The 13,131-nt window shown below is 42.5% G+C and overlaps 1 protein-coding gene across 3 annotated transcripts in view; it reads right to left on the reverse strand.

Annotated features, from left to right (window-relative positions):
• LOC106573269 (UPF0606 protein KIAA1549) overlaps positions 1-13,131 on the reverse strand; it is an 87,478-nt gene that overhangs the window by 19,556 nt on the left and 54,791 nt on the right. For all 3 annotated transcript variants that reach the window (XM_082962579.1, XM_082962580.1, XM_045697018.2), the window contains exons 7-11: positions 12,343-12,523; positions 12,075-12,134; positions 11,571-11,716; positions 9,106-9,283; positions 6,137-6,324 (exon numbers count right to left, since the gene is read on the reverse strand). In XM_082962579.1, coding sequence (XP_082818705.1) covers positions 6,137-6,324; positions 9,106-9,283; positions 11,571-11,716; positions 12,075-12,134; positions 12,343-12,523 — 753 coding nt within the window. The remainder of the gene's footprint in view (positions 1-6,136; positions 6,325-9,105; positions 9,284-11,570; positions 11,717-12,074; positions 12,135-12,342; positions 12,524-13,131) is intronic.

Consider the following 13,131-nt stretch of genomic DNA (forward strand, 5'->3'; position numbering starts at 1 on the left):
GGACTGTCTCTCTGTCTGCTATCCTCAAGGGGGTTTGTGCACTGGAGTCTAAAGCCTCAGGGGCTGTCTCACAACACAGGAGTAGACAGAGAGACCTGAGCTGTGTTATGTTAGTGCAGTAAGTGGGTTTCTGGTGTTAAGAAAATCAGTCCATTTAGAATACTGAATGAAGAAGAGGAGACTGGTTGACATTGCCACTCTCCCACACCATAACCCTCGACAGCATACATTAAATCGACAGATGGGAATTGATTCTTCTGGTGGACCACACCGCTTTCTCTAAAATGTACTGCTCTGATGGAGTGAAACATGGATGGCTTCATGAGAGGCTTGCTCGATGTGCGTTCACCACTGGGTCCACTGGGAAGCCGTGTGCGGCTCTGCCTCTCTCCTTCTCTCTCTCGGTCTTTCTCTAAGTTTCTCTCTATCGTTCTCTATTCTGCATGTTAATAGCTAATATCCCCCCAACATCAGACACCCTCTAATTTCAGACACTCTCTAGCTGTTGGAGGATGTGTAAATATATACAGTTGAAGTGGGAAGTTTACATACACTTAGGTTGGAGTCATTAAAATGTCACAAATGTATTTTTCACAAACCATAGTTTTGGCAAGTCGGTTAGGACATCTACTTTGTGCATGACAAGTATTTCTTCCAAAAATTGTTTATAGAGAGATTATTTCACTTAAAATTCACTGTATCACAATTCCAGTGGGTCAGCAGTTTACATACACTAAATTGACTGTGGCTTTAAACAGCTTGGAAAATTACAGAAAATGATATCATGGCTTTAGAAGCTTCTGATAGGCTAATCTACTTAATTTGAGTCATTTGGAGGTGTACCTGTGGATGTATTTCAAGGCCTACCTTCAAACTCAGTGCCTCTTTGCTTGACATCATGGAGAAATCAATAGAAATCAGCCAAGACCTCAGAAAAAAATGGTAACCTCCACAAGTCTGGTTCATCCTTGGGAGCAATTTCCAAACGCCTGAAGGTACCACGTTCATCTGTACAAACAATAGTACGCAAGTATAAACACCATGGGACCACGCAGCCGTCATACAGCTCAGGAATGAGACGCGTTCTGTCTCCTAGAGATGAACGTACTTTGGTGCGAAAAGTGCAAATCAATCCCAGAACAACAGCAAAGGACCATGTGAAGATGCTGGAGGAAACAGGTATAAAAGTATCTATATCCACAGTAAAACGAGTCCTATATCGACATAACCTGACAGGCCGCTCAGCAAGGAAGAAGCCACTGCTCCAAAACCGCCATAAAAAAGCCAGACTACGTTTTGGAACTGCAGATGGGGACAAAAATCTTACTTTTTGGAGAAATGTCCTCTGGTCTGATGAAACAAAAATATAACTATTTGGCCATAATGTCCATCATTACGTCTGGAGGAAAAAGGGGGAGGCTTGCAAGCCGAAGAACGGCGGCAGGTAGCCTAGTGGCGGCAGGTAGCCTAGTGGTTAGAGCATTGGACTAGTAACTGAAAGCTTGCAAGATTGAATCCCCGAGCTGTCGTTATGCCCCTGAACAAGGCAGTTAACCCACTGTTCCTAGGCTGTCATTGAAAATAAGAACTGGTTCTTAACTGACTTGCCTAGTTAAATAAAAGGTCATGTAAAAAGCTGAAGAACACCATCCCAACTGAGAAGCATGGGGCTGGCAGCATCATGTTGTGGGGGTGCTTTGCTGCAGGAGGGACTGGTGCACTTCACAAAATAGATGGCATCACGAGGCAGGAAAATGATGTGGTTATATTGAAGCAACATCTCAAGACATCAGTCAGGAAGTTAAAGCTTGGTCGCAAATGTGTCTTCCAAATAGACAATGACCCAAAGCATACTTCCAAAGTTGTGGCAAAATGGCTTAAGGACAACAAATTCAAGGTATTGGAGTGGCCATCACAAAGCCCTGACCTCAATCCTATAGACATTTTGTGGGTAGAACTGAAAAAGTGTGTGCGAGCAAGCAGGCCCACAAACTTGACCAGCTTCGTCAGTAGGAATGGGCCAAAATTCACCCAATTTATTGTGGGAAGCTTGTGGAAGGCTACCCGAAAAGTTTGACCCAAGTTAAACAATTTAAAGGCAATGCTAGCAATACTAATTGAGTGTATGTAAACTTCTGACCCACTGGGAATGTGATGAAAGAAATAAAAGCTGAAATAAATAATTCTCTCTACTATTATTCTGACATTTCACATTCTTAAAATAAAGTGGTGATCCTAACTGACTAACTGACCTAATTTTTACTAGGATTAAATGTCAGGAATTGTGAAAAACGGAGTTTAAATGTATTTGGCTAAGGTGTATGTAACCTTCCGAATTCAACTGTGTGTGTGTGTATATATATATATATATATATATATATATATATATATATATATATATATATATATATATATATATATATATATATATATATATATATATATATATATATATATATATATATATATATATATATATATATATATATATATATATATATACACACACACACATTTTGTGGGACATGCTGTATATTGTAAAATTTGAATGTATAGCAAACCACACATCATTTACTATACAACTTTTTAACCTAAATGATTCATACTAATTTATATGCTAGTATTAAACTGTTATCTACTTTCTCAAAACATAAGATTCATCTGTAAAACAAATAATGAGACATTATTTGGTTACACACTGAAGAAGATGTGGGTGAAGAACCATTTTTAACAGTCTACAGGAGGGCGCAGCGGACTGCGCAATGAAAAGTTGACAGGCAAGTCTTTTTTTACTGGAAGGTTAGCCAACGATCTAGTAAACACTTCGGATTCGAGGTTGGTGTCTCTTTTTTGAACACAATTAAATGGATATATCTTATAATAGAACAAAATAGTAAGTTGGCCAATAACTGGGCCAATAATGCCAATAATACGGGCTGTATTTTTTTGCTAAACCTCTTATCAAAAAGCTGATAGTAGTAGTACTTCAACTGAAATGTCAAACATGCTAATTGCTAACACGTTAGCGAACATTTTTGCGACACGAATAATCACAAAACATTGATGGATTGATCAAAAGATAACCCTGCTGAAGGTAATATATTTCTTAAACGCTGTTGAATATGCATATAATACAGGGTGCTACGCTAAGCTTTTGTCTTTGAGAGGGAAATCTCTCCAGTATGATAAACCGGGCAGGCTAAGCAGTAAGCACCCATTGGTCTAGTCACCAACTGAATATCTAGGTATAAACACCACCACCCCACAGAGATCTAGGCTATGCTACTGATTCTACTCACACATGTCGGGAGAAAACAAAAGAGAGAAAAAAATATTGAAACCTTGGCCTAGTCTAATGGGAACTACAGTACTTACTAAAGACTGATACAGTACATTATAGTATGGTATCCATCCAATATATGGCCCATTTGGATGAGACTTCAAAAACTACGATGTTAAGCATCAAAAACATTGAAGCCAATTATTCAAAAAAGACTTAGTTTTATTATAATACGTAAACATGAGTACTAGGCCAAACTAGTTACCATCTCTGTGTGTCTGACCAATCGCTCTCTAAGGCCTGGAAACAGGTCAACACGTCTAATAAGGAGAGGACTACTTTCTTTATACAGTACATTGTACCTTCTGCTTTGCCTTCATCCCTTTCAACACTGTTTTCTCTTTCTCCTTTTTCTCTTCCTCCTCCTCCTCTTCCTCCTCTGCCTCCTCTTCCTCATAGCTCTCACCTTTCCGTGTGGGCTTTGTTTTTGGCTTGGGAGGAGGAAGCTTTGGCCCCTGAGCAGATGGAGTGGATGGAGATCGATACATGTGATGAGTTGACAAGGTCTCTGGGTGTTCACTACCATGGGACTTCATTGCCCCTTTAGTACAGGGACAATATGCTACCATCCTCTGCTCACAACAACCAATGGATCCAAGTCCACTACACAACCTATTTGGTTCAGGGTCTTCTACAAACTACTTGCTTCTACTTTGTACCTTCCCCTTTTTCTCATCTTCCTCCTCCTCTTCTTCTTCTTCTTCTTCTTCCTCCTCTTCTTCCTCATCCTCTTCCTCCTCACTCTCACTAATGGTTATTTGCCTCTTGATTGAAAGAGGAGACCTTGATTCCCTGAACGATGATTCCCTGAATGGTGATTCCCTTAACGGTGATTGAGTGGACTGAACAGAAACGGGAAAGAGAAATAGAAGTGGAAAGAGGGGATGTGTTATGTGATGATGGATAGAGGTGTTGGGCAGAGGTAGGGAACGATAGATGTGTCTGATCATCAGTGTACGGCTGCCTAGCCCCACTCAAGCAGCCCTGGAGCCAAATGGCCCAGTTGGACGGAGAGGTTGGAGGAAGAGAAGGCAGACAGACTGATCCATCAGAGACCCTAATAACTACACAGACAGACCAGACAGACTGATCCATCAGAGAGACAGGATAACCCTAATAATTACACAGACAGACCAGACAGACTGATCCATCAGAGAGACAGGATAACCCTAATAATTACACAGACAGACCAGACAGACTGATCCATCAGAGAGACAGGATAACCCTAATAATTACACAGACAGACCAGACAGACTGATCCATCAGAGAGACAGGATAACCCTAATAACTACACAGACAGACCAGACAGACTGATCCATCAGAGAGACAGGATAACCCTAATAATTACACAGACAGACCAGACAGACTGATCCATCAGAGAGACAGGATAACCCTAATAATTACACAGACAGACCAGACAGACTGATCCATCAGAGAGACAGGATAACCCTAATAACTACACAGACAGACCAGACAGACTGATCCATCAGAGAGACAGGATAACCCTAATAACTACACAGACAGACCAGACAGACTGATCCATCAGAGAGACAGGATGAACCCTAATAACTACACAGACAGACCAGACAGACTGATAATAGCAGGGCCTAACAGTATACAAGAGACAGCCGCCTACGTCTCTCTGTGTGTGTGTGTGTGTGTGTGTGTGTGTGAGTGAGAGGATAGAGATTAGACAGCCCCCAGCAGCAGCAGCAGTAGGCAGAGCAGATCCTAACTGTCTGGATAGCAATGAGTGTGTAATATGCAGGGTGTCTGTGTGAGCGCGTGCATGCGTATATGTGAGTGTGCACATGTGTGTGAGTGTGTTGCTGTCAGCCAGGGGGATCTTGCAGAGCTGTGTGGAGCTGCAGTACAGCGGGGGCAGTCATGGGCAAGAACACAGCCGCTGTGCCTTACAGCAGTGAGAGCCAATTACTGTCGGGCTGCCTGCAACATAGGGAGCTTGTGATCCTCTCTAATGCATGGGATGCTGCCACATAGGGAGCCTGTGATCCCTTCCATGAATACACTGGATCACTGGACAGCAGGGGAGGGAGATAGGCTAAACTGTATGGGAATATAGAGTAGTAGTACTATCAGCACAGGGGCAAAACTCCCACTTAAGTCACATTTTCACTTAGTCTCCAATTGACACCAAAAGAATTCTACTTAATTTGTAGGATTCGCCCCAGAGACCCAGCCTGAGACTACCACAACCACCCTATATCGCGAGAACTACAGCCCTCAAATCATAACAAGGAAGTAGTGTCTCATACAGACATGGAGAAACAGAAGTGGTTTAGAGGAGTGCACTGTCAGGGAGATATAGAGGCCTAGATATAGATATGTCCTTTAGAGGGGCGATAACCGTATAACACAACAGTGGAGACACAGAGGAGTCGACTGGCTGATAACACATCTCTCTCCATGCCGTGTGTGAAGGTAGAGGAGGAAGAATAGCTGTCAGTGTCAGAGATAACTAACAGTACAATGTACTACGCACAGAGGTGCTGCAGATATATATATATACACATACACACCCAGTGAGAACATGTTCAGAACAGAAAAGACTGAAACAGTAACCCTACAACCCCATAGCCTGTGTAGAGTAGGGCCATATAAGACCGTGGCTTTGGACAAAGAGACAGGCAACATAAACATGTAAGACCCAACACACCCAGACATGACAGCAGGTTGAAAGAGGTGAATAAACTCTAGGATCATGCTCCTTGGCACATCGTCCCTCCTCCTCCCCTCCTCCTCCTGTCTCTTTATTTCTATGAGGTTTTTGATCACCTTCTGTCTCTGCTGGACAGTGGTCATGGCGTCGGGCTGGAACTCCAGCTTGTCGGTGCGACACAGCTTCCAGTACAGGATGGAGATGATGACGATGGCCACACCTAGCGGCACCACCACGCCGACGATGATCCACACGCTGGTGTTCTCCGTGTCCGTGGGAGGGTAGCCCGCCACCTTCTCCACAGCTACAGGGCCATAGAGACATACTTAACACGTAACATGATATAGAATATTATAGAGTGTGTGTACATCATGTATGTACAATTACATGCGTGTGTGCGTGTGTGCATCTGTCTGTGTTTATATATCCCCATCAGAAATCCAAACTAGCACACCAAGTTCATTTCTAAACAGCTAGAGTAGATGCACTGCATGGTACACACTGTGTTCCACGCACAACATTTTTAGGCTGCCGGTTCTTCTGCTGGACCCAAGGGACTTCATTAGGCTTAATTAAGGCTTGCCATACCCCTTGGGAGACCCTCGCCTGCCGTAAGAGCAGTCTTACGGCAGGGACAGAAGTCCCCTGAGGTGCTCTGACCGTGTGTTAGGCTTTCATCCCGAACATGGGTATATAATGAGGTTGATAGGCATTTGACACAGTCTATAGGATAAAGTCATTAGTTGAAACACTGCTATAAATACACGTCAACATATACTGAGAAAGCAATTAATCAGTATTCTTTTTTTTATTTTGCATATTTTCTGTACTATGATCAGGAGCTCCAAAAGCTTAATGAACACGTTCTGTGCCAATGAATGCACTGATGCATGGATATGTGCATGGATATACAGTGAGGGAAAAAAGTATTTGATCCCCTGCTGATTTTGTACGTTTGCCCACTTACAAAGAAAGGATCAGTCTATAATTCTAATAGTAGGTTTATTTGAACAGTGAGAGACAGAATAACAACAAAAAATCCAGAAAAACACATGTCAAAAATGTTATAAATTGATTTGCATTTTAATGAGGGAAATAAGTATTTGACCCCTCTGCAAAACATGACTTAGTACTTGTTGGCAAAACCCTTGTTGGCAATCACAGAGGTCAGACGTTTCTTGTTGTTGGCCACCAGGTTTGCACACATCTCAGGAGGGATTTTGTCCCACTCCTCTTTGCAGATCTTCTCCAAGTCATTAAGGTTGAGGCTGACGTTTGGCAACTCGAACCTTCAGCTCCCTCCACAGATTTTCTATGGGATTAAGGTCTGGAGACTGGCTAGCCCACTCCAGGACCTTAATGTGCTTCTTCTTGAGCAACTCCTTTGTTGCCTTGGCTGTGTGTTTTGGGTCATTGTCATGCTGGAATACCCATCCACGACCCATTTCCAATGCCCTGGCTGAGGGAAGGAGGTTCTCACCCAAGATTTGACGGTACATGGCCCCGTCCATTGTCCCTTTGATGTGGTGAAGTTGTCCTGTCCGCTTAGCAGAAAAACACCCTCAAAGCATAATGTTTCCACCTCCATGTTTGACGGTGGGGATGGTGTTCTTGGGGTCATAGGCAGCATTCCTCCTCCTCCTCTAAACACGGCGAGTTGAGTTGATGCCAAAGAGCTCCATTTTGGTCTCATCTGACCACAACACTTTCACCCAGTTGAATCATTCAGATGTTCATTGGCAAACTTCAGACGGGCATGTATATGTATTCTTGAGCAGGGGGACCTTGCGGGCACTGCAGGATTTCAGTCCTTCACAGCGTAGTGTGTTACCAATTGTTTTCTTGGTGACTATGGTCCCAGCTGCCTTGAGATCATTGACAAGATCCTCTGGGCTGATTCCTCACCGTTCTCATGATTATTGCAACTCCATGAGGTGAGATCTTGCATAAAGCCCCAGGCCGAGGGAGATTGACAGTTCTTTTGTGTTTCTTCCATTTGCGAATAATCACACCAACTGTTGTCACCTTCTCACCAAGCTGCTTGGCGATGGCCTTGTAGCCCATTCCAGCCTTGTGAAGGTCTACAATCTTGTCCCTGACATCCTTGGAGAGCTCTTTGGTCTTGGCCATGGTGGAGAGTTTGGAATCTGATTGATTGATTGCTTCTGTGGACAGGTGTCTTTTATACAGGTAACAAGCTGAGATTAAAATATTTAGATGCACTATTGTAAAGTGGTTGTTCCACTGGATATCATAAGGTGAATGCACCATTTTGTAAGTCGCTCTGGATAAGAGCGTCTGCTAAATGACTTAAATGTAAATGTAAATTAGGAGCACTCCCTTTAAGAGTGTGCTCCTAATCTCAGCTCGTTACCTGTATAAAAGAGACCTGGGAGGCAGAAATCTTTCTGATTGAGAGGGGGTCAAATACTTATTTCCCTCATTAAAATGCAAATCAATTTATACAATTTCTGACATGCGTTTTTCTGGATTTTTTTTGTTGTTATTTTTGTTGTTATTCACTGTTCAAATAACCCTACCATTAAAATTATAGACTGATCATTTCTTTGTCAGTGGGCAAATGTACAAAATCAGCAGGGGATCAAATACTTTTTTCCCCTCACTGTAGATAGGATAGATAAAATAGATAGATGAAATAGATTAGATAGATAAAATAGATGGATTAGATTAGATATATTAGATAGATGGATTAGATTAGATGGATTAGATGGATATATTAGATGGATTAGATGGATATATTAGATATATTAGATTGATTAGATTAGATTGATTAGATAGATTAGATTACATAGATTAGATAGATAGATTAGATATATTAGATTAGATGGATTAGATGGATTAGATTAGATGGATTAGATTACATAGATTAGATAGATAGATTAGATATATTAGGTTAGATGGATTAGATGGATTAGATTAGATGGATTAGATTACATAGATTAGATAGATAGATTAGATATATTAGGTTAGATAGATTAGATAGATTTTCTATAGTCAAGACCATAGGAGTTGGCAAGACAGCATAAAGCGATCTGGGACCAGACTATGGCAGACTGGAACTCACGTGTAGCCAGGATGCCCTCCACTCTGTATCCCAGTATGATGGCTGCCCTCTGCACGTCAAGGCGGTTCAGCATGTTGGCTGTAGTGATTGCAGGCTGCCGATCCCCGCTGGGACCCTCCACAAAGTACACCATCTCCAGGGGATGTTCCGCTCCCACCAGCCTGGTCGTAGTCACAATCTGAAGGGAGGAAGATGTGTGATTTTTGAATGACTAACCCCATACATATAACATCTGTATGGTCCCTCCGTCAAGTATTGAATTTCAAAGACGGATTCAAATAACAAAGACCAGTGAGCTTTTCGAAAGCCTCATAAAAAAGGGCAGTGATTGGTAGATGGGTTACAATAACAAATCAGACATTGAATAAATCTTTAAGTATGGTCAAGTTATTCATTATGCTGTGGATGATGTATTAAACCACCCAGACACATCAAGATACAGTTGTCCTTGAACTGAGCTGCAGGACAGGAAGGAAACTGCTCGGATGTTACCATGAGGCCATCGGTGATTTTAAAACAGCTACAGAGGTCAATGACTGTGATGGGAGAAAACTGAGGACGGATCAACAACATTATAGTGACTCCACAATGATGAAAAGAAGAACACAAATAAAGAATGAAAATATTCCAAAACATGCATTTTGTATGCAACAAGCACTAAAGTAATACTGCAATAAAAACACAGCAAAGGAATACACTTTTTGGCCTGAATGCAAAGCCTTGTGTTTGGCTGACCTTTTTTTCAGAAGAATAATGGGCAAATATGGTACAATCCAGGTGTGCACAGCTCTTATAGATTTACCCAAGAAGACTCACAGCTGTAATTGCTGCCAAAGGTGTTTCTAAAATGTATTTACTCAGGGAGCTGAATACTTTTTCCAACTACTATATTTACACTTTTCTTCCTCTTCGACATTAGAGTATTTTTTGTAAATTGTCAACCAAAAAAGTACAATTAAATTCATTTTAATCCCACTTAGTAACATAATAAAATGTAACGCAATAAAACGTGTAGCTCTGCAGCGACAAAGCCTGGTACTAGCTTCCAGTGGTTTAAATGTGAAATAGGTGGTTTCTATTCTGCCAATAATAACGTAGCAATACTCTGTAGAAGGGTATGTGGTTGCAAACAGAGTGGACTAGTACAGTGTTAGTCACATCAACTGGTAAAAGCTTCCTTCCTACTAATTCAGTGGATATTATTCCTTGTGGTGAGCTCTCTATGAGCCGGAACAGTGAGACTCATTATCAAGGCCTTGTAGTCTTTTCTACACAGAGCACCACTGCTTTACTAATCAAGCTCTGCCTTTTGTGGCGCTCCACAGCACCTGCTCTACTCCCTCTTAACAACATTCAGGGGACAGGATAGGCCAGGGTATCCATGGCAACCCCACCTACAGTATTCATCACAGTGCCAGCCACTCAAAGACCAACCACCAAGTCAAATTGTCTTTCTTTCAAGACCCGTTACTCGACTGCTGTGTGCACCAGTCGCTAATAGCAGATCAATTATTAATTCTCTCTCTGCCTGGCAGCTGGAGTTATTATAAACCCAGGAGGTGTGTGTGTGTGTGTGTGTGTGTGTGTGTGTGTGTGTGTGTGTGTGTGTGTTTTGGAAGGGGGTGGTTCAGGTGGGGCCACACACTGTTCATCATTCCACTCTAATAAACTTGGGGACTGGATGTGGATTAGAGGCTGGCTGAGGGAACACAGGTTGTTTTTCTGTGTCAGATCACACACGACCCAGACTTACTCTCTTCAGTAACAAAGTACCTAGGGCAGCCTAGACTAGGGGCTATTACCACAGGGGGAGAGCTGTACTTGCTGTACTTAGAGCTATGGTAAAGCACAACACGAGAGAACTGTAATTTGATTCTCAAATGTAATGCATGGTGTGTGTGTGTGTGTGTGTGTGCATGGACACGTGTAGATGTGTGTGTGGGTGTGTGTTTATGACTTATTCTGTATAAATGGCTCTGAGTAGCAGTACACTTTTAGAAAAAAAGGTGTTACCTCGAACATAAAAGGATTCTTCAGCTATCCCCATAGGAGAACCCTTTTGGGTTCCAGGTAGAACCCTTTTGGATTCCATGTAGAACCCTTTCCACAGGGCGTTCTAACTGAAACCAAAAAGGGTTCTACCTGGAAGCAAAAACGGTTCTCCTATGGGGATAGCTGAAGAATCCTTTTCTCAAAGAGTGTAGTATACACTCAGTCACCCTTACCTCAGATAAACTGTACACACACAACTACCTGTGTATAGTATAGTGCAGGGGTATTCAAAACTTACCCTATGAGGTCCGGAGTACTGCTGGTTTTCTGTTCTACCTGATAATGAATTGCACTTACCTGGTGTCCCAGGTGTAATTCAGTCCCTGATTAGAGGGAACATTGAAAAAAGCAGTGGAACTGGCTTCAAGGTCCAAATTAGAATTTGATGGGTATAGTCGCTCCGATGCGGTTACCTGAACACTGTGGTTAGCCACGCTGGTGGCCCTCTTGGTGCGCCTGGCCGCCCCCAGCACTTCTCCTAGCAGGAGGGCCACACGACGTTCCATCTTGGCCTGAAAGGTCCGCGCGTCCACCCCCTGATCCAGCACACCCAGCAACACTGGTCAAGGACAGGAAACAGAGAGTTATGATATCACTCACAGGACAGGAAATACAGAACCAACACACAGCCTATCACACAGCCAGAACATAGGCCCTGCATGTGTATGTCTTTCAATCCATCCTCTTGCTGCAGTTGAGATTTAGATTGGATGGAATACTTAATGGAGCGTTTTCCAAAGTCAGTCCTGGGGACCACAAGAGGTACACGTTTTGGTTTTTGTCCTAGCACTACACAGCAGATTCAAATAATGAACAAATCATTTCAACAACCAAAACATGCACCCCTTGAGGTCCCCAGGACCGAGTTTGGGAAACGCTGACCTAATGTCAGAGGTATTGGCAAAGGGGAAGCATACCTGTTCTAACCCAAGATGAGCGAAGCAACTGGGTGGTGTTCAACTCCGGGTAGTGGAAAGCTATTGGGAAAGAACAGAGGGAAACCAGACAAGTACAGACAACCTGAAAATACTCTCTATTGAGGTTAAAATAGGTGTACAGAAGGTGAAGCAGATTGACTAATAGAATACATTTGATTAGAATACATTTATTTTTCCCCAAGTGAACTTCCCAGGAGTGGCGTTTGGCATAAATCCCCAATCCATTAGACTATGATAATAGACTCACGCTCGGCGATCTGCAGCACGGGGAAGCCCAGGTAGTAGCTGAATTCCACCATGTTGAGCAGCCTCAGGTGGTTGCTGACCTCTGACCCCTTCAGGTAGCCGATGGCCCCACGCACCGCAAAGGTCACGTCCACCGGCTCCCTCTGCTGACTACTTGGCTGGTTCATGGTGATGTTCACAATCTAGGGAAATATGACATATCCACACGTCTTTGAGCTAGGGATGGATATCAAAAGTTCAGTAAATGGTAAAAAGAGACTGCACAACAAACCTTGTCACCAATAAACCATGTGAGCATACACTGCAGTGTGATGTTCGCAATTTGCCACACATAACCCACTGGGCAAAGATGTAAATCTATCATTGGTTTTACAAAAAACAGATGTTTTAGGCTTAGTTATAGTGAAACACGTCAATTCTGGTCTTCATTTTGACAGTTCGTTGCAATAGTGATATATGTTGGTCTTGTAGTAGTAAATCTAGCTCTTTTTGCCCCTAGCGGTTCAACTCCACCATTTAAATTGTGATGTAGAGGCACCTTGAGAAAGTGCATAATTTTGTCTCTGTACGCCACCACAATGGATTTGAAAGGAATCAAGATGTGCTTTAAGTGTAGACTTTCATCTTTAATTTAAAGGTTTTGTCAAAATGATTGTATGAACCGTGTAGGAATTACAACCATTTTTATACATAGCCCCCCAATTTTAGGGGCTCAATAGTAATTGGACAAACTAATATAATCATAAATTAAAGGACCAAAAGTAATTGGACAATTGGCTGCACAGCTGTT

The sequence above is a fragment of the Salmo salar genome, chromosome 16, assembly GCF_965601325.2.
Source record: "Salmo salar chromosome 16, fSalSal1, whole genome shotgun sequence".
NCBI lineage: Eukaryota > Metazoa > Chordata > Actinopteri > Salmoniformes > Salmonidae > Salmo > Salmo salar.